At 34.9% G+C, this 23,066-nt stretch overlaps 1 protein-coding gene and 1 pseudogene across 4 annotated transcripts in view; one reads left to right on the top strand and one right to left on the bottom strand.

Moving 5' to 3' along the window:
- Positions 1-23,066, bottom strand: part of PCCA (propionyl-CoA carboxylase subunit alpha) — a 488,979-nt gene that overhangs the window by 173,378 nt on the left and 292,535 nt on the right. For all 4 annotated transcript variants that reach the window (XM_028526281.1, XM_028526274.2, XM_036011417.1 and 1 more), the window contains one exon: positions 18,153-18,261. In XM_028526281.1, the coding sequence (XP_028382082.1) occupies positions 18,153-18,261 (109 nt within the window). The remainder of the gene's footprint in view (positions 1-18,152; positions 18,262-23,066) is intronic.
- Positions 11,525-12,090, top strand: LOC114508363 (annotated as a pseudogene).

The following is a 23,066-nucleotide window of genomic DNA, read 5'->3' as shown; positions in this document are numbered from 1 at the left end:
CTCTATATTCATAATTGTTACAGCTTTCTGATGGATTGACCCTTTTATCATTATTAAATATCTCCATTTATCTCCAGTAACAATTTTTGTCTTAAAAATGTTAGACATCAGTAACACTACTATTTCAAATATAGTATGTCTGATAAATCTTTCTCCTTTTATTTTAAAGCTGTAGTGTCTTTAAATCTAAACTAGTCTACTGTAGAAAGCATATACTTTGATCCTGTTTTTTATCCATTCTGCTAATATCTGCCCTTGATTAGTGTGCTTAATCCATTTACACTTAGTATTATTACTTGTCAGGTAGGATTTACATTTGAGGTTTGTTTTTTTTTGTTTTTTTTTTTTTTTTGCTTTTTATGTGTCATTATCTTTTTTGTTCTTCAAAACCCTCCATTAATGCCTTCTTTTGTTAAATATTTCTTAGTGTACCACTGAAAGTCTCTTAACATTTCATTTACTGTCATGTAAAGCAATTTTCTTAGTGGTTTACCTGGAGATTAAAATTAACAGCTTATCTTTAAACAATCAATGTTTTGATTGTTTGAATGTTTTGATTGATTCAAACCATTGTAGCAATGGTTTGAATCAATGCTAATTTCATTGCAATAGCATACAGGAATCTTGCTCCAATATAGCTTCATTTCCTCTGCCTTCATTTGTCTTCTTATTGCCATACAAAGGACATCTGTATACATTTTGTGCCTAACTTAAATTTATAATTCTTGATTCATGCAGTTGTCTTTAAATTAAATCAGAAAAAAGATGTTACAAAATAAAAAATCATTTATATTGTATTTTATATTTACCAATGGAATCTTTACCAGTGTTTTTTATTTAAATTTCATGTGTATTTAAGTTTCTGTTTATTGCCCTTTCATTTCACCCTGAATACTTTCTTTCATATTTCTTAAGGGGCTGCAAAGCTAGTAAAACAAATTTTATCAGGTTTTGTTTTGCTGGGAATTTTTTAATGTTTCTTCCTTCAGTTTGAAAGGATAGTTTTGCTGGATATAGAATTTTTTGTTGACATTCTTTTCCTCCCAGCACTTTATATGTGCATCTCATTTTCTTCTGGGCTCCACAGTATCTGATAAAATATACACTCTCAATCTTTTACATAATGAGTCATTTTTCTCTTGCTGCTTTTAATAATCTTTTTTTTTGACAGTTTAACTCTGATATGTGTAGGTGTGGATCTCTTTGAGCTTATTCCATTTGGAGTTTTACAAGCTTCTTCACTTTGCAAATTAATGTTTTTCATAAAATATGGAATATTTCAGCATGATTTATTTAAATATTCTTTCTATTCCTTTGTCTTTCTTCTCCTCTCCTTCTGAGAATCTCAGCATGTATATGTTGATACACCAATGGTATCTTACAAGTCTCTGAGGCTCTGTTCATTTTTCTTTCTGTTCCCTACATTGACTAAATTAAGTGGCATACATTCAAATTTGCTGATTATTTCTTCTGCCAGTTTAAATCTACTGAAAAGTCCCTGTAGTATACTTTTTCATTGTAGGAACTGTAATTTCATCTTGAGAATTTCTATTTACTTTTTTAGTAATTTCCATCTTTTTATTGGTATATTCTAATTCATGAGACATGGTTGCTATTCTATTCTTTAATTCTTCATATCTGTACAGTTTCTATTTACTTTTTATCTTGTGGATGAGCCATATGTTTGTGTTTCTTTGCAGGTCTTGTAACTTCTTACCAAAAACTGGGCATTTTAAGAAAGTGGCAAATCTGAAAATGATATTCCTTCCTCTCACAAGGACAACTTGGCCTTTTCCTCTAACAGTCTTCAGAGTTGATAATTATCTTTTCAATGTCTTCCCTATACAATTCTATTCCAAGCTTCCTAAAGTAAACAAACTGTTTTGTTATCATTCTAAGCCCAAGCATCTTACAACATGGAGAGCTATTTGTTATTTTTGAAGTGATCTAATAACTCTAATTCTATAGGTTAAAAGTTATCATCATTAAACTGTATATTCAGGAATCAACTCTACCAAAAGAAAGTGACCTTTATAAAGTAAATGGTAAGATAACATTGGTCTGTGTGACCAATGTTATCTAGATTCAGGGCTATTACTTACATATGTGCACTTAAGATAAGAAATTAGTCTAACACAGTATAAGAAAGTAGAAATTACAAAGAGCACTATCAAAAATCAGAAAATTGACAAATACACACATACCCATTTAAAAGTTTCAAAACAAAAGGTAAAATAAAAGATATTTTTAAAGAAAACATGAGCAGCTTAATTCAGTTTATCCTATACACTAACGTGAAAGCCTTAGTGATTGTATAATGGTATATCAGAATACTTAAACAACTAGTATGCTAATGTCTTCTAAAATGACAATGCTTTCCAACAACATACGCTACTAGTCTCTGCTCTTCCTTTTCTTACACATTTCTTTATATTTCTTAGAATATTCTAAATTATCATATTTTACTCTCACAGAGCAAATTTCACCAAGATTATTATTTGGGATAAAGATGAAAATGTAGCAATATAAACAGAAATTTAACTATTCAATTCAAAGAATCAAGATCTAAATATGTGCATTTAGTAATCTGTCATTGAATTATTTATTTTAAGAAAAAAGTAGTACAAAAGTAAATAGCTGAACAGATATTAATAAACACAATGCTGAAATCCATCTCCTAGAAGAGACTCTTAGTCCCACTGCAGTCCAATACTTCATCTATCACCAAATACCTAAATCACTGTAGTACACAAATAGAAAAAAAGCATTATACTGAAAAATCAAGTAATGTCTTCAAAAGATGTATTTTTTTATTTGCTCTAATTCTATTATTCTTTTAAATTTTTACTTATCTCACTGACAAATCTCTCTAAACCACCTTTAAATCCTTTTTTTGACCAGGGCTCTCTCTATATATACAAACATACAAATATTCTTCCTCTGCCTATACAAAACTTATACAGATAGGCCGGTTTGGATTTTTAATACTAATCTTTGAATATATAAATTAAACACATTATATTTTATGATTAAAGTAATGATATTATTGATTTAGCTTGGATTCAAAAATCAAGAATTTCATTATCCTATAACACATATCCAGAGTTCAAAGTATTTAAGGGGGTTAAACAAAATGCAAACATTTAATGCAACATTAAGCATGTGAAATAAAAACTTGATTGCCTACAGAAAGCATGCTATGCTGTTACCCTGGTGACAGGTTAAAAAAAGGATTGTGAGTTGAATAGCTGTATGATATGAAATTAAAATGTTTCACATTGAACAATCCAAAATGAATTGGGAAAGGTTAGAGAAGAAGAGAGAGAAATCAATTTGCCAATGGCAATGGTGAATGGGAAAGAAGTATGAATAGGATTTGTCAGTGGGGTGCAACAGCTGCCAAATATCCTGCAGCCAAAGAATTACAATAATACTGATGAAGTGTGCAAGGGCTTTTGGAGTCATTGCAGGGAACAGAGAAATTCTCCTGCAATAATGAGGCTATTTTGTTTCCCATTCAGCTCTTACCATAGAATTCAAGCAAAGAAAAAATATTTAAAAATGTAACATATGCAGAAATATAACATCTCATCCATTTAATCAATATTTTGTGCTTAATCTCACATAGATTTATAAATCATCCAAGACAGTCTAATTAAATAAATGAAAATATAACAGAGAGAGTAAAAATGAAGCAAGCTTGAAGGGAAATAAATAAATAAATTGATGTTTTCTCCCCTCTTGCTAATTTTAGGGGATTTATTGCTCAAATGAAAGTAGATATTTCCAATGGCTTCGTATGTTTGTGAATATATGCCCAAAGTACTAATTTTTAGTTATATTGTCAGTCGCTGAAATATTAACTCCATTGTTTAATGAAGTAGCTAATCTCAGAATAAATATAAAACAAATTGATATATAAATGTTGTGTTTTATTGTGAAAATATGTTAATAATTTGACATGTCCTTTTAAACTCAGAGACATTTAGGCAAAAGAGCCAGTATACAACTGTACAAAAATACTTTGTTTTACATGGGAATTATTTCCACATGGCTATTGTTTTTGTTTCTTTTCCAAGCATATCTTTCAATTTTTAAGATCATATTTCAAAATCTTAAACTTTTATCTTTTAATTTAAAACTTAATAATGGGTATATTAGTTATAAATCTAAAACCAGGGAAGGGCCCTTTTTAAATAGCAAGGAAAAAAAACAGATAATTACATTTGTGATAGATTCTAAAAAATTGATTCTCCATTTTTATCAGGAAGCCAAATGAGGAAAGAAAATACAATATAAATTAGATACAACTGCAATTCCAGTGAATATAATTTCACATTATGCTACTATGACTAAAAGAGTTCAACAGATGACAGGCTCTGTAGTCAGTCAAGATACTTGATTATGTCCTACAAAGTTATGAGCTCAAAGTGGTGATTACACACTGACTCCATATACCCAGAGTAATCCTCTACAAAATAGAATGATGAAAAGCTTTCAGACTGAACTATTTTTATCAGCATAACTGTAGCCCATAATTAATGTGTTCTTTTTCTTGAGTCTTTAACCTCTGCTTAAATACCAAGAGAGAAACTAGAAGGGTAAAGTAGAAACCAGAAAGTACAAGTGTCTGCCTCATGCAATTCAAATAGGATCTGAGCTAGAAAAGATTTAGGGAATCACCCAATCCAACAGTGCCATTTCTCAGAAGAGGAAATGAGTGAAAAGTATAAATATTTGCACAAAGGCTTGTATCACCTTGATACTTGGTAGTGACACTGGGACCAAAATCCTGACTTCTGACATTTCACTCAGTGCTGGTTCCACCATGCCAACCACTGTGAAATTTCAGTGCCAGGTGAAGGAGCCAAAAGAATGAAAGATAATCTTATTTTACTAGCCCAAATGACTAAATATGGGGAATGTAATAAAACACCTACACAAAATTCTGAGTATCTATCCACAGTGTTTTAAAGATGTTGGGAACATAATCATACTCTGCACTGCCAGGGACCACTAATATCATATATCCAAATTTAACTGCCACACTTTCCACTTGATATTCTTTTTAAAAATATTTTTATATATGCTTTTATTATTCACCTGTTAACTCCTTATTATGACAATCACATGCTAGTTTTCAGCAGTTACATCCCATTGCTCATTACTACATAAGGATGTGATTAATTGGAAAACAGGGAGACCAGAGACACAGCCAGTGGTGACACCACACAGCCTATGCCATTTCAATACAACTGTTAGGTTCATTCACTTGACATTCTTGAAAACTGTTCTCGTCAAGGAATCCTACAACCATTACATTGTTAAAATCAATGGTCTACAATTATTATTCATACCTGATATATTTCAGATGAACAGTCCTGCCTCTCCTGATAACCTTTCTTCTCTTGGCTCTCTGAAATCCACCCCTGCCTACTTCTCTACGTATGTTCTCTGTGGTTTCTTCTGTTTCCTTTGGTGATTTGCCTCATTTTCCTGACTTGCTAATATGGAGTGTCCAAGGGCCTCCGCTCCTAACTAGTCTCCTGATTTCTACTCTTACCCTCTTACAGTCGTTTACAATAGCAAAGCCACATAATCTTGTCAATACAAATGTCAAATCAAGCTCTTTTTTGTTGAAGACCATGAAATGGATCCTATTTCATTCAAGTAAAAGCCTATGTCCTTACAATAGCTTGCCTAACAGAACTTTTTCTCTATTCTCTTTTTCTCTATTCTATAGCAGGGGTGTCAAACTCATTTTCACTGGGGGCCACATCAGCCTTGTGGTTGCCTTCAAAGGGCCGAAATAATTTTAGCACTGTATAAATGTAACTACTCCTTAACTGTTAAGGAGTTGAAACTACATTTGGCCCTGTTAAGGCAACCATGAGGCTGATGTGAACCGTGGTGAAAATGAGTTTGACACCCCTGCTCTATAGCTTTCTTACTCCTCTCAAGATGCACTGGCCTCCTTACTATTTCTCAAGCAAGCCAAGCACACCTTGACCTCAGGTGCTTTGCATTTTATTGTCTCCTCTGACTGGAAGGTTCTTTCACTAGAAATTCACATGACTCACTTTCTACCTTCTTCAGGTCTTTAATGTAAATCATCTCATCTTGCTAATGCTTCCTGTCATCTACTTCTCTGTGATCTAAATTTAAACTGCCACTACCTTACCATCCACTACCAGAATGCTCTATATTACTTCCCTGTTTTTCATCAAAATATTTATCATTTGATATACTACATATTTTACTAATGTGTTTTCTCTGTCTACCCTACATGTAAAGGTCAGCTCAATGAAGGCAGGATCTTTTTAAGTCCTTTTTTCCCTGCTAACATTCCCAAATTTTCTAACCCAATTCTTATAATGATCAACCAGTGATTTTAAAAGACATGTAATTAGCTCTGATTGGTGTGGCTCAGTTGACTGGGCACTGTCCTGCAAAGCAAAAGCTGGCCAGTTTGATTTCAACTCTCAGTCAGTCCCCAGTCAGGCTGCATACAAGAAGCAAATGATCAATATTTCTCTGCATGTTGATGTTTCTCTCCCTCCCTTCCCCTCTCTCTGTAAATGCATACATACATACGTATGTACGTACACAAATACATAAATTTTTAAAAAATATAATTATATTTAATATCTATATCTGAATCTCTCATTAAGAAATGGAAGGATACATCTTTAACATAAGAAAAGCTATTCCAAACCAACAGCAAATATGATCATTGATGTTGAAACACTCAAGACATTCCAGTTTGTCAGGAAACTAACAAGTGTATACCATTGCACTACCTTTGAAATAGAATTTTGCCACTAGATTTAAAAAGTTAGGGAGAGATAGCTAAAATTTTATGGACATTATGTTAAGTATTTTACATCTCATTTGACCTTAACAAAAACTCTTTAGGAACGACTATTATCTCCATATTACAGATGAAGAAACTGTCTAAGAAAGGTTAAATAATTTATCCTAAAATAAGAGCTAGGCATTGGCAGAACCAGGGAGAAATCCAGCTATCTGGCACAATAACCTGTGCTCTTAAACATAAAACTATACTGGAAATTCTAGCCTATACTGGAAGAAGACAAGAAAAATAAATAGTATAGCTCATAGTTGTAGTGGTCAACTTTATTGATTACTTAATATCTATTTCACACCAGAAACTTAGCCCAACAAAATCATGATAATCCAATTCCCTTTTCAAAGACTGGTTTAGGAATGGGCAGATTTACTTCTGGTTAGCGAGAACTAAGAATTAGCTTGCTGGGTAACATCTGGGAAAGATTTCCACTTTCAGAGACAGACACAATCTTCTGAACCTTATCTAGATATAACTCCTGTAACTTCTGCAACTATCCTGCTATCTCAGATTTATGATGGAGCCCATACAAAGAAAAAAGCAAAGTGAAGGGAACTTCAGAGAAGTGACAACAGCAGGTGAACACATTGAGCCTTGTCCTTCCAGTCCTCTGAACCACCCTTTTAAAGTGAGATGAAAACTATGTCAGTTCAAATCAGGGTTGCTGTTACCTGTAACCAAAAGCATCCCAAGTGATTTAGAAGATTATGTGACTGCCCCTTTTGAAATCCAATACAAAGTCATTATAATGGATTTTTAAAGTTTAGGAGAAACTGTAATAACAAATATAAACACTAAAGTAGTCAAACTTATAGAAACAGAAATTACAGTGGTGGTTGCAAAGGGCTGTGAGAAGAGGAAATGGGAAGTCACACTCTGGGTATAGAGATTCAGTTCTGCAAGATGAAAAAGTTCGAGAGATCTATTGCACAACATTGTGCATACAATTAACATTTATGTACTGGACACTTAAAAATGGTTAAAATGTTATGTGGTTTTTTACCACAACAATAAAATAAATACAAATATCATTAGCTTCCCTTTATCAAATCAATCATTTAGAAAATGAGAAAAAACCACATCCATAACAATACAATACATAAACAACCTAGAATAATAAAACAAAAATATAGACTACCTAAGAGTAAATTAGAAATATACACTTACAATAAGAAAAATTATAAAGCTTTAATGACATAAATAAAAAGAGGCACCAATAAACACAGTCATATCATATTTTTTAAAATCTTCAACATTTAATGTCAATTCTATCCACATTTACCATAACTTTAAGCCAATTCCAATATCAAAATGCTTTCAAAGCTCAGCCAGAATAATAGTCAATAAAGTTTCAGAAAATAAATTATTAGCTTAAGGACAGAATGACAAAATGGTAGAAATTAAGAGAAAACTCCAGAAATAGATAATATATTTAGAATTTTTTATATGATGAGTATGGCATGTAATAATTAATAAGGAAAAGATAGACAAGAAAAATGGGATTGATTCTACTGGTTAACTATATAAAAAAGTAAAATTAGCTCTCAATCTCATATTACCTTGCAAAATATATTTGAAACATGAAATGTCAATGTAATAAAGTAAAACTATAAAATAGTGAAAATAGAATATATGTAAATATTTGATATAATCATAATTTTTTCAAAAAAAGCAAAATAAGAAACCACAAAGAAAAAAATAACTTGACTATGCAATATTAAAAACAACTCTGATGGCATTTCATTTGCTGAATTATAAGACATGTTATTATTTACTTCACTGAAGATAACTTGACCCAGTTTCTACTTTCTTATCATATTTATAGCTATCTGATATAAACAAATAAAAAAATGCCATTCCTTGCTCTTGATAGTTTTCTTTTTAGCTTATCTATAAAGCATTTACTTGGTTTTGCATCACAACATAAAATTTGTGTTTTAATTTACTTATTAAAATTAGGTGAAAGAACATGGGTATTAAACTAAACATTATTATACAGGTATGTTATACAAGCTATGATATGAAATATCATAGACATATATTTCATATGTATATGAAACAGGACCTGTATATTTCATTATGTCTATGAAATAGGACAGAATACATATTATTCCCACTATAGGGAAACTTAAAATATACCAAAGGTCACATTACTAATAAATGGTATGGTTATGCCTATAATCCAGACTTTTAATCTAAATTTTAGTCTAGAGAAGAGAAAACTAAACCACAGAATGTATTTATATAACATGTATACCTCCTTTTATGTGTGTGGTGTGTGTTTGTGTGTGGGCATGCAGGTCACACAAGTGAGAGAAAGAAAGGAAGAGAAGAGAAAGGAAAAGGAAAGCACTAGAAAGAAAGAGAAGAGGGCAAGGAAGTAAAAGAAGAAGGAAAAGGGAAGAGATGGAGGGGGAAGAGATCAAGTGTGCTTTTGCACACTTGAGAGTAAATACACCCTCACTGTTACCAACTGAATGTTTGACCCCCCTACCCATATGCTGAAATGTAATGACCAATGTTTTGGTATTTGGAAAATGGAGTTTAGAGTGTAATTAGGTCATGAGGGTGGAGTACTTATGAACGGTGGTGCCCTTATAAGAGGCCAGAGAGCTAGCTTACCCTTTTTTGCCAAATGAGGATATAAGAAGTAAAGTTTCTGCAACTAAGAGCAGAGCCCTTACCAAAACCTGATCAAGCACACTGATCTTGAACTTCCAGCCTCCCGAGTTGTGAAAAATAAATATTTCTTATTTAAGCCACCCAGTCTATGGTAATTTGTTTTATGGCCCAAGCTAAGACACAAATATTTCTGTCTTGCCATCCTTGGAGTTATAAAGAGACACTACTTGGGTGGGGGGGGGGGGGGGAGTAGGTTGAAATATTTTATAAATAAACTACCAAATCACAAAGATTAAACTCATTTCATAGCTTACACATAAATGAATTCCAAATGGATTAAAGACTTAAATGTTGCTGATTAAGATGTTTAGAATTTTGAACATATCCTCTGGGGAATGGTGAAAAAATGCAAATGAAAAAGGAAGCAAGCATGCAAAAAGAGGCCAATGAAATTTAGTAATTTACTACATATCTGCAGAAAATTACTTTTATAAAACCAAGTAATCAGCATTTACTGTCAAACTGCTTAAAACAGATATATATGTGAAAACATAACAGTGTCCACATTCACCTCAGCATGGCTTAGCCCAGAGGACTGACATCTAAAAGGAAGTCAAGGGCTTAGTCTGAGCCACATCTTCTGCCAAATTCTCAAATGTAGGAGACCATTCTGCGTGGCATGGACCCAGCTCCCACTCAGAGATGCACAGGACCCATGCCCAGGGATAGGTTCTTCCGTGGGGAATCAGGCCTGCAATGTGCCTAGGCCACTTTGAGTCTTGCTCTTGCTAAAAAAACTCCCTCACCCTGAATTGAGGACATTTACTGCATAGTAACTTCCTAAAATCTATGCTAAACCTTCCAAGGATGAATGTAACCAGTTAAATCACTTTTGCCTTTTCATTTGCAAATATCCTCTTCTGTGATGTGATTAGTGGCATTGGCTCCTTTGTTTTCTGTAAAAGGTAACCACCTAAAGCGAACCTGTGCATAGTAAATGAGGACCATCATGTAATGTGCAGAGAAACCCAAAAAAAGCCAGTCACAGCAAGGGGTGAGGCTTTTGCTCCCCTTCAGAGAAAAGCCATGCTGTTCCTTTTCCTCCACTAGACTTGGTAGTCTGTGTGAATGTCTCATTTCATCCATAATGGCTGGGATACTGCAGGCTGGTGTCTGCATCACTCAAAAGGTATAAAGTAATGAAGGAATGCAAATCAGCCCTCTGCTAGGGAAAATAGACTTGGTCACCAAACATTCTCTCTAGATTTGATAAATTAGTCAGACACTTTAACAGAAAAATTAAATTATAAAATTAGAAAGTTTAAGTGATAAAGCATAAGAAAGGCTGGAAGAGAAGAAATTTGCATAATTTCAAAACCTACCAAAAGGAAGCAACAGATGCAGAAATGCCAATGGGGAAAGGAGGAAGTTGAGAAATTTACAGAGAGCAGAGTGGCATTCTCACTGATGTCTGAGAAGCTTGGGATGGCAGAGGTGAGTTTGAACTACAGTAAAGCAAGGGGTGGGCCTGCCTCAAGAAAGTGAATCCAGACTTGTCAGCAACATTTGGACCTTTGAAAAACAGGCTGTATGAGCAAAACTAAACAGAAGATTACTGAAAGAGACAAAATTGTTTTATTTTTCCTCCAATCATTATTAGTTAGTGAGATAAAGTATTATACCAAATCACAATGCCAACAACATAATTTTGGCTTCAAGTAACATGAAATAATTGCTTAACACTACTTTTTAAAAAAATCCTCACCTGAGGATATGTTTACTGATTTTAGATGGTGCAGGGGGGACATTGATGTGAGAGAGAAACATCAATCGGTTGCCTCCTGTACGCACCCCCACTGGGAATCGAACCAGCAACCAAGGTATGTACCCTAACTGGGGAACAAACCTGCAAACTTTCGGTGTATGAGACAACACTCCAAACAACTATGCCACTGGCCAGGGCTTAATGCAACTTTTAATGATACATTTCTATCAATAAAAGTGTTTAAGAAAAGACTTTCCATGCCATTAGCACTCTTGAAAACATGGTAAATGTTCTTAAAACTCGCTGGCCTTTCTGTAAGAAGTGTGGCAAGCATCGACCCCACAAAGTAACACAGTACAAAAAGGGCAAGGATTCTCTGCATGTGCAGGGAAAGCGGTGTTTTTATGACAGGAAGCAGAGTGGCTATGGTGCACAGACTAAGCCAATTAAAAAAAAAAGGCTAAAACTAGAAAGAAGACTGTGCTGAGGCTTGAATGCATTGAGCCCAATCTAAGAGAATGCTGGCTATTAAGAGATGCAAACATTTTGAAGTAGGATGAGATAAGAAGGGAAAGGGTGAAGTGATCCAGTTCTAAGCTTCATTTTTTGTTTTACTAGTGACAATAAAATCTGGAGGATATGTTCAAAAAAAAGAAAAGAATAATTATAAAGAAAAATAACTCTATGGTAAGTTAGCATGTATTAATGTAAAACCTTAACTATGTAAACCAAATTTACAGTCATTCTAAAAATCATTGCTATTGTTTCTAACATTAACTATTTTTTCTAAAACACAGTTATTTTTTTATTTTCCAAATACTATGGATACATACTATTAATGTCTTTTTCCAAGTCATAAATGATGAAAGAGTAAAATCCATAGAGGAATTGCAAAAATAATATCAGCAGCCAAAACAAGCAACACAAAGGAAGGGCTGCAGGGTACTGGATTTGGAAGCATAAACATTACATGAGTACACCCATGACATAGCAATATGTAGCCACACCTGGAGGCTGACAATTACACTCCATTCCCAAGCCAATAATGAAAACATGACTCTGAAGCCAAAATGTGAAGATTTAACCTCCTTACATTAGCTTTGGTGTCAGGGACCGCTTCTGTGAACAAGCAAAACTAAGACCAACATATTTGCGTAAATGTTATAGGTCTCTGTTGTTATGTGTGATACCATTTTAACAATAAACTAGCTCACTGAATAAATCAGTTGAATAGAAAATAACCAAAAATAAATAATTGTTTGTTACAGAGATAATATGTGCACAATTATATATATAACTGAACTTTTGGCTTACATATTTTATTAGTGTAATTTTTGGAAACTTTAAAGTGTAATGAGTTCAATAGTGGTATCAGAGGGGAAGGATCCTGGGATAATGGTGCAGCAGGAAGCACCAAAGGTCTGTCATCCCAACTTGACAACAATTGCATTAGCAGAGTCTGTCTGATGTTAAGTATTTTGGAACTGTGGAATCCAGTTGAAGGTTTGCAACTTTCAGAGGAAGATATGGTAAATTGCAGTCAATTTTAGCTGGTATCATGGTAGCAGCCCTCCATTCCCCTACCTCCAGACACATGGAGGGCTGCATGGTAGCAGCCCTCCATTCCCCTACCTCCTTATTCCTGAAGTAGCTTACACACAGCGTGTGGAAGCCAGAGTGAGCAAAAAAGTCCATGTCCTCCAAATATTTGGGATCTGGGCTCTGATTGTTGATAGCTGCTTCTAATCACAGAGGGTGAAGATAAAAGTGAGTAGTCTTTTTTATTGTACAACCCACCCTGCTGCCTTTGCCCACTGAAGTGACTTACAGGGGGTTTAGAAGGTCAGTGACCCCTTTTCTGCCCTCCTTCATTTTTTGTTTTTTCTCCTTACTGGAGTCAGACATTAAACATGAAGACTTCAAAAACAACCGTACATACTAGGTAAATTAGAAAGTGACAACATGCCTAAGGAAAGGCTCAAAAAAACCTGAGAAGACCTTATATTTGTGCCACAGGCTCATCCTTGGTATAGAGACAGCTTATAACAGTCAAATAAACAAATTTTAAAAATAACCAAAAAAAAAAGTAAATCTTGGGGAGGAAGAAGAAAGTGATGTCTAAAGTGACTTCATTACTAGATTCAAATGTCCAGTGTTCAAAAAATGTGTAAGTCATACAAAGAAATAGGAAAGTATGGCCTACACAAAATCAACAGAAATACTACCCAAAAAAAGACCAAACATACAAGACAAAGACTTTAAAACAACTGTCTTAAAGATAGTCAAAGAACTAAAAAAAATATGGAAAAAGTCAAGAAAACAATGTGTAAACAAAATGAAAATATCAGTAAAGAGATAGAAAACCTAAAAAGAAATTTTAAAAAATTCTGGAGCTGAAAAGTACAATTGGAATAAAAAACTAACTAATGGGATTCAAAGGCATAATTAAGCAGGCAAAAGAGACAATAAGCCAACTTAAAAATAGGACAAAAGAAATTATCAAGTGTGAAGAACAGAAATAAAAAAGTCTGAAGAAGAACGAATAGATCCTTGTGTGAGAGCATCAAGTTGATCAACACATTTATTGTGAGAGTCCCAAAAGAAGTGAGAAAAAAAGTCAAAGAGAAAATCTGGAGATGTCTCCAATTTGATGGAAGACATGAATAGCTCAATGATCTGCAAGTATGGTGCACTCAGAGACTCACACCAAAACACATCATGATCAAACTTTCAAAAGAAAAAGAAAAAATCTTTCAAGTAGCAAGAGAGAAGTGAATCATCACATACAAGAAAGTCTCAGTAACATTACCAGCAGATTTCTCACCAGGGGCTTTGGAGAACTTGTGGTCAAGATGGTGGTATAGGCAAACACAACTCACCTCCTGACACAACTACACCAAAATTACAATGAAACTACAGAACAAACTTATTCAGAACCATCAGAAATCAAACTGAATGGAAGTCCTAAAACTACAAATTAAAGAAGAAACTACATGAAGGCTGGTAGGAGTGGTGGAACATAAAATGGGATGGTCCCACACCCACCTGTGGCAGATAAAATTTGGAATGAATATCTCAGAAGGGATCCCAGCCCCACACCAGGCCCCCCAGCCCAGGGTTCCAGTGCCACAAAAAAAAGTCCCCATAACTTCTGACTCTAAAACCCACTGGGAATTAAGACAGTGGAAGACAGAAACTTCTGAAGTACCAGGCAGTTCTTCTTAAAGGGCCCATGCAGGGCTTACTCAGACTCACTCCCTCTCCAGATCCAGCATGAGGGCAGCAGCTTCAAAGGCACCAGAGGCATATGGGGAGGAACTTAAATGTCTGGCATCAAGGTAAGACCTGGGGGAGGGGAGGTGTAGCATTCTCCCAGAAAGAAGTGTTGGCAGAGGCCACTGTTCCTTTTCTGAGAACTCCCTCCACAGAGACAGAAGGTGGGTACCATATCTGAAACTCCATCAATCTGGCTCACACTGTCTGCCCCAACCTGGTGATGCCCTGAGGCAGAGCCCTAACCAACATTCAGATGCATCAAAGCTGTTTCCAATGGCTTTTTCATACAAAAGGTTTGTCACAGTTCATGCTTCAGATTTTCATAAAATCTCTCAAACAAGCAATATCTAGCCTCAGCATGCCCCTTAACTGTCACTATATGGCACCAGGCCTGGCACTAGGAGTAGTGGGCCCTGGTTCACAGCTTGGCCTTCCTCAGGCACCTCCAAGTGCAGCATAAGTAGCAGCCATCTGAAGATCACATTGTAGCTTATACTGGGTGGCCCTGGAAAGAACAGAGGTGGTGGCTAACCTTGGTCTGCATCTACTGGAAAGCCCCAGAACATAGGCACCCAATGGACAACCAGAACTAATCAGAGTACCACCACCTAACCACCTCCACTCAAGGAGCAGACTCCATAGCACCAGAGCCCTATTGAAGTAAATACTGCTCTGTGGAGTGGGCCACTGACCAGCTGATCCTCCACAGTGGTAAAAGATTGGCAATCAGTGGTCACAGCCAGTCCTTGCAGCTGATTGGTGGGTAATTCTCTCCCATTAACATGCTGACAGAAGCCAAGGCTCAACTACAAAAGGAAGCTGTACACAGCCCACATGGTGAGCACACCTCAAGTACCCAGCTTGGGTAATAGGGAAGGGAGGCTGTGCCACTGGACCTTACGGGACACCTACTACAAGCCAGAAAGTTGTAGCAGCTCTACTTAATATATAGAAACAAACACAGGGAGTCTGCCAAAATGAGGAGACAAAGAAACACAACCCAAATGAGAGAACAGAACAAAACTCCAGGAAAAAAAAAAAACCTAAACAATGGGACAAGCAATCTACTCGATGCAGAATAGAAATCACTAGTTATAAGGATGCTCAATGAACTTAGGAGAAAAGAAGTGAACTTAGAGAGAACTTCAGCAACATAAAAAAGTACATGGAAACCATAAAAAGAAGCCAATCAGAAATGAAGGATACACTAATTGAAATGAAGAACGGTTTACAAAGAATCAATAGTAGAGTGATGAAGTTGAGAATTAAATCAGCAGTTTGGAATATAAGGAAGCAAAAAACACCCAATCAGAACAGCAAGAAAAAAAATCCAAAAACTCAAGGACAGTATAGGGAGCCTCTGGGACATCTTCAAGCATACCAACATTTGTATCATGGGAGTGCTGAAAGGAGAAGAGAGAGAAAAAGAAATTGAAAACCTATTAAAAAATAATGACAGAAAACTTTCCTAACTTGGTGAAGGAAATTCATATATATATATATATATATATATATATATATATATACACAAGTCTAGCAAGCACAGAGTTCCAAACAAGATAAACTGAAAGAGGCCCAAACCAAGATACACTATAATTAAAATACCAAAGGTTAAAGACAGAGAATTTCAAAAGCAACAAGCAGTTGGTAAAGCAGTTATTTATAAGAGAGGTCCCATAAGACTGTCAGCTGATTTCTCAAAAGAAACTTTACAGTTTCTTTTGGGGGGGGGGGTTGGGACAACTGTAATAGCATACCCATTAGAATATAATTTAAATTTTTAAAAAAGGAACTTTGGAGGCAGAGGCAGTGGGCTGATATATTCTAAATGCTAAAAGAAAAAAACTGTCAACTAAGATCCTAAATTTAGTAAAACTGACCTTCAAAAGCAAGGGAGAGATTAAGAAATTCTCATATAACCAAAACTTCAGGGAGTTGGTGACCAATAGACCTGCCCTGCAAGAACTACTAAAGGGAGTTCTGCAAGTTGAAATGAAAGGACACTAGACAGTACCAAGAGGTCCTGTGATAAAATAAATATCTCAATGAAGATAAATACATGCAGAGTTATAACAGCCAGTAACAGCAATATCTAACTCTTCGTGATTTAAGGGATCTATACATTTAAAAAGTTATTAGACTAAAAGCTAGCATTATTGTGACTTTGGTTTGATATTCTGTTTTGTTTTTCTACATAATTTAAGACATTCATGCATTTAAAATAACTATTAGGTTATGGTTTGGGTCACAGACTGTATAAAAACATAATTCCGGGACATCAATATCCAAACAGAGGCAACCATTAATGTTTCTATCTTTACACATTTGCTTTTCCTAGATATTTCAAATAAATAAAATTATATACAGTCTTCTTTAGCTGGTTTCTTTTTCTTAGCATGATATTCTTTTTAAATTTATGTATGTTGACATATGCATCAGTACTTCATTTTTTATTGATAAACAGTATTCTATTGAGTGGATATACCACATTTATTTATATACTCACTAATTGATATATATTATTCTAGTGGTATGTAGTAGTATAGCAATGAGATTTTAACAGGTATTTCATGTATTTAGATTCATGTATTTATTGACCATTTTCCTCTTTCTTCCAGTCATGTAGTAATTTACTGATGTTTTATATTCTCTAATTTCTCCCTTGATATCTACTTAGTCATAACTTTTAAAAAATTGTTCAATAAGCTTTCTCTACTTTTTCTTCAGAATGAGAACAAATGAAGAGTACCAGTTATTCCAATATTTAATGAGTAAAACTACATTAGCCTAAACCCAATTTAGTTTATCTTCTGCCCATTTCTTCAGAGGTAATCTGAGTTTCTCAACTGTGCTCTTCAGAGCTGCTATGTCATCTACCATCTTTTTTTCTTTATATCTTTGTTATTCCTCTTGTGGAAAAACAAAAAACAAAACAAAACAAAAAGGAAAAGAAACTGAAATAACCCAATCTTATCAACAGTATCACTTTAACAAGTAATGGATTATACTTGCTAAAGTAGGATTACTCTACCAAGTACACAGATATTCATAATAAAAAATTCTGTCAGAAGCATTAATGCACTATGATTTTGTTTTATTTACCCTTGGGTAAAGCATGTTTTCCCTTTAACTTAGATCACTAAGGAGCTAAAAGGTATACTTAGGGCTCACAAATAACTAACTCAACCTGGTATTAATGCCTTTTTACATCTTATAAATGAGTTTCATATGTACATTTTAAACTGTTAAGATTCATTCCTAAATTTTAGTACTATAACAATTCTCAAAATTTTTTAAGATTAACAAATTAATAAAACAAAACTAATAAATATAAATTACTTGAACAGATTTTTTGTAAGGTTACAGAGTATCTTCTTACCTCTGATAATGTCCAAATTAAAAGGGCAAACATCCTTTCTTCTTTTTGAATTAAAAAATTCATTTGTACGAAACAGAAGCAAAATGATTTTTAAGCAGTGTGACTTTTATTATACCTCTGCAAACACTCATAAGAACTTCCACAACTGAGGTCAGTCAAATCATTTATTAACAATTTCCTAAACAGATTAGATAATCAACATTTTTCTGTTTACGTACTCTGTTTTAAATAATCTCACATACCTTGAATTTTCATGTTCTTGAAAACATTGTGCTCTTAATTGGGATGCCACAAACAATGAGGATGCTATAGCCAATAACTCATTTCTTTCATTCTCTGTTAGCTTGTGTCCTGAGGGAAATCAATCAATCAATCATCCATTTGCTCGATCAGATACACATATAATATTAACATCTATGCTTCTATCTTTTAGAATTATGAGTCATTCAAACAAATATGTTGCCAAGCATCTATTATGGAGTTAGTTAGTATTGTATGAGACATTGGAGTCTGTGGGGGGAATGAGAGGGAGCAAGATTGTCCAAATTAAACAAAAACAAAAAACAAAAACAAAACTCTGCTCACTGGCAGTTTATTGTCTAATTTCAGAAGAAAAAGAAATTCAAGCATGCACAGAATGAAACAATTACAAATTTAAAAAAACATACTCAGATCTCTATGAAAAACTTAGGGCCCCTCACATCTGCTTCTCCTTATCAGTCCTCATCCCTAATTTTACTTCTAAGGAGAGGATAAGGAAAAGTAGAAAAGGAGTATTGTTGGCCAAGAACATTAGCTAGACCATGTTTTGAAATATGAATGATTAAAAGAAAATAAAGGTGAGATATTCTTGCATATAGTCAGGGTTTGAATCCCAATCTACCAACCAATGAATCTCTCTCTCTCCCCCCACCTCTTTAATTCCTACCATAATATAGTGGACCGGGGGACATTGGTCAAGTCTAACAAGGGTTAGGAAGGCTACCTGTTTTGGCTGAGTCTTGTGAAGCAGAGAAATCTGCTCTATTTGCATAATTCCTCAAGCAGTATGTGAGCCAAGGCAGGATTTGATACTTCAGGGTCTGCAGGCTGACATGTCCCCTTAAGAGCTGTAATCTTACCACAATTTCTAACATTATTTATTTACACAGATCATGGGCAATTTGAATGCTAAATGATCAGCCAGAAGATGCTACTTGTAAAATTCACAAAAGAAAAAATGATCAGATAGTTATTTGAATTTATTTGAAAGAAATGAAACAGTTTGAACATTATGTTGTTAAAAATCACTTAAAATAGAAATGACTAAAAGTATTCATAATTAGAATACAGATACTTTCCAGATATGCAACACATTTTTCTATGGGGAGGTGCTTTATGAAACTGAAAGGTTCAGTGTTTAATGAAAGTAAAGGGAAGGAAAAACCCAGTAATGTTCCAGTGTACAGCATCTGCCCATTTCCTTATTGTAAACACTGTCATCAAGGCTAATTTTAAACTACCAACATTATACCAAAGAGAATGGATTAGGAGAAGATGTGCACAGTGGCTGTTCCAAGGCATATAAAGGCCCTAGAGCTTACAGGACAGAGTCCTCGGAAAGTTGTTTCAGCAATCTAAATGCTTCCTTGTCCTTTGAAGCCAGCCTTGATTTCCTAAATCAAAATTGCTTTCTTTTTTCTTTACTCTCAAGACATTTAGCTTATAATTTTACTTAGCACTTATTTTATTCTGTCCTGTAGTTAAGTCAACTCTTCACATGTTTCTTTCTCTTGTAATAAACTTCTTAAAAGCAGGGAAATATATTACTTACCTTTGATTTTCTTCTAGAACACACATTTATTATTTTTGAATAATTTTAATTATTGGACTTTGAAAGCCACACTTCAGTCCCTATATACCATTCTCAAAGGTTAAAAAAAACTATCTGACTAAATTCAGTGAAAAACAATGATATTTTTTATTACATTGAATCAAATGTCTACAAAAATTCTGCAACTTTTCAAAAGAGAAGGACAATTATGATAATTTTTTTTGATGAAGCGGGTAACTAAAAGGTAGTAACGCAAAAGAGAAATAAGTCCAAAATGTTCATTACAGGTCAACTGAAATTATATTTCTTAAAATATCTTTTTTCTCATTTTCCCTTTATTTCAAAATCAAAATTCCTTCGTCCTCATTTTCCACTTTTTTTTATCAAAGGCAAATAGTTTTACAACATGAGAATCTAATAAATTGACACGAAGAACAGATTCTTGCGTATCCTACTTTTAAAATTTAGATACAACTTTAGATTTCAAAGTTCAATCTAAGAACATTTAGTAACACTGCCCTAGTCTACAAAATAAACTTGGGATATTAAACATATATAACAGAAAATTTTTATGCAGTTATAAAAGTATGCACTTGCCTATGTGTAGTGCCTAGGATAGCTGGACAGATGGGAAGTTTATGAGTAATCCCAAAGGGGCAAAATGACTCAGCCAGAAACATATGGAGAAGGTCCTGGATTAACTTCAGTTGCCACTTCCTGCTGCTCTTTCAGGCACATATATCAAACAATCAAAATGACACAGTTTAATATATCTAAGATCTGTTCTGAGGAAAAAGAAATAGAGTAATCTCAAGATAAAGAACAAGAGATAGTAGCCATTCAGAGAAGAAAGAATTGACATGAAAAGTTATATGAGGAAATAAGGGGTAGACATGTAGCATGGTAAATATACGTGTGTACTCTAAAGTCCTTATAGGCAATATGACAACATATAGTGCACTCTAAAAACTTTTGTGATTTATAACTTTGAATCCTAGCACAATTGAATGAGTACTAAAGGAAAAGTTGAAAGCTCTAAATTCATATTACTGGTTTTTAGCATTAATCTCTCTGTGCTTTGGTTTCCTTGCATATGAAATGAAAGCTGAGGTTAAAAGGTGCTAAAGGCCATTCTAGTAACTTGTAAAAATTTAAAAATTGTGTTACTATCTTGCATAAACGTAACAACCAGTATTATAGCATCAGTGCTGATAATTTTCTACCAAAAAAATGTAATGTATTAAGTTTATCACAGAGAATTGCAGTAGTAGGTACTAGGTAAATTTCTGAGTTCCCTTAGAAATTGCAGACATTACTGCTGAATGTGTAGCACATAGCAATCAACTCCATTTAGAAATTTACAATCCCGACTAATGGCCAAGATGGAGGCATAGGTGGACACACTGTACATCCACGCACAACCAAGATTGGAACAACAATTTAGAGGCAGAATAACACTCAGAGCTGACAGAAAATTTATCTGAATGGAAGTCAGACAGACAAGAAGTTGAAATAGACCCATTCATCCAGACTGGTAGGAGGGGCACAAAGGAGCAGCCAAGTGTGGGTCACAGCCCAGAGAACAGACAGAGTTGGGCGCATAAGGCAACCGGGAGAGCATAAGGCATCCAGGGTGTGCAAGATCACAGCAGGTAGACCTTAAGTACACAAGTGGCAGCTGGCAGACCCAGTGAGGCGGCGATTGTGGAGCAGGGCAGAGCGCACAACCCAGGATCCCAGAGAAGGGACTGAGGTCCCATGGAAAACGGAGCTACCGCCATTATTCCCTCTCAACCCCGCCCTCACATATAATGTCACAATCTAGCAACTGGGGTGCCCAGCCCTGGTGAACAACTAAGGCTCTGCCCCTCACCTTAACAGGAGTGACCAGAACAAAAAAAAAAAAGAAGAGAGAGAGAGATGGCTCAAACAGAAGAACAAATCAGTGCCCCAGAACTCATCCTTTTGAGCAACTAAGAGATAGCTAATCTATCAGATGCACAGTTCAAAACACTGGTGATCAGGAAGCTCACAGAATTGGTTGATTTTGGTCGCAAATTAGATGAACAAATACAGGTTACAATTAAAGAAATGAAGGAAAATGCACAGGGAACCAACAGTGATGGGAAGGAAACTGGGACTCAAATCAATGGAGTGGACCAGAAGGAAGAAAGAAACAACCAAACAGGAAAGAATGGAGAAATAAGAATTCAAAAAATATGAGGAGAAGCTTAGGAACCTCCAGGACATCTTTAAACGTTCCAACATCCGAATTATAGGGGTACCGGAAGGAGAAGAGGAAGAGCAACAGATTGAAAATATATTTGAACAAATAATAAAGGAGAACTTACCCATTCTGGCAAAGGAAACAGGCTTCCAGGAAGTCCAGAAAGCTCAGAGAGTCCCAAAGAAGTTGGACCCAAGAAGAAACACACCAAGGCACATCATAATTACATTGGCCCAGGTAAAAATGAAGGAGAGAATCCTTGAAGCAGCAAGATATAAGGGGTCAGTAACCTACAAAAGAGTTCCCATCAGACTGTCAGCTGATTTCTCAAAAGAGACCTTACAGGCAAGAAGGGGCTGGAAAGAAGTATTCCAAGTCATGAAAGACAAGGACCTATATCCCAGATTGCTCTATCCAGCAAAGCTTTTATTTAGAATGGAAGGACAGATAAAGTACTTCTCAGATAAGATCAAGTTAAAAGAATTCATCACCATCAAGCCCTTATTTTATGAAATATTAAATGGACTTATCTAAGAAGATAAAAAAAAACATGTATAGTAAAGGGACAGCAAACTCACAATTATTAACAAGCACACCTAAAGCAAAACCAAAAGAGACTAAGCAAACAACTAGAACAGAAACAGGACCACAGAAATGGAGATCACATGGGAGGGTTAGCAATGGGGGAGTGGGAGGAGGAGAGAGGAAGAAAAGGTACAGAGAATAAGTAGCATAGATTGTAAGTAGAAAATAGACAGGGGGAGGGTAAGAATAGTATGAGAAATGTAGAAGCTAAAGAACTTATAAGTATGACACATGGACGTGAACTAAAGGGGGGAATGTGGGTGGGAGAGGGTGTACAGGGTGGAGGGGAGTTAAGGGGGGAAATGGACAACTGTAATAGCATAATCAATAAAATATATTTAAAAAAGAATAAAAAGCAAAATAAAAAGAAAAGACATTTATAATATCCCATTTTCTTCTCTGTGGCAATGGAATACGTCATATATACATATATATAGACGTGTGTGTGTGTGTGTGTGTGTGTGTGTGTGTGTAGGAAGCCATGTTCATATACAGTATGTTTGTTCTAAAGGTTCCCTGAAGTTTTGACCT

This window comes from Phyllostomus discolor, chromosome 11 (genome assembly GCF_004126475.2).
Source record: "Phyllostomus discolor isolate MPI-MPIP mPhyDis1 chromosome 11, mPhyDis1.pri.v3, whole genome shotgun sequence".
Taxonomy (NCBI): domain Eukaryota; kingdom Metazoa; phylum Chordata; class Mammalia; order Chiroptera; family Phyllostomidae; genus Phyllostomus; species Phyllostomus discolor.
Note: the sequence above shows the minus strand (reverse complement) of the source record. Positions and strands in the feature narration are given on the sequence as shown.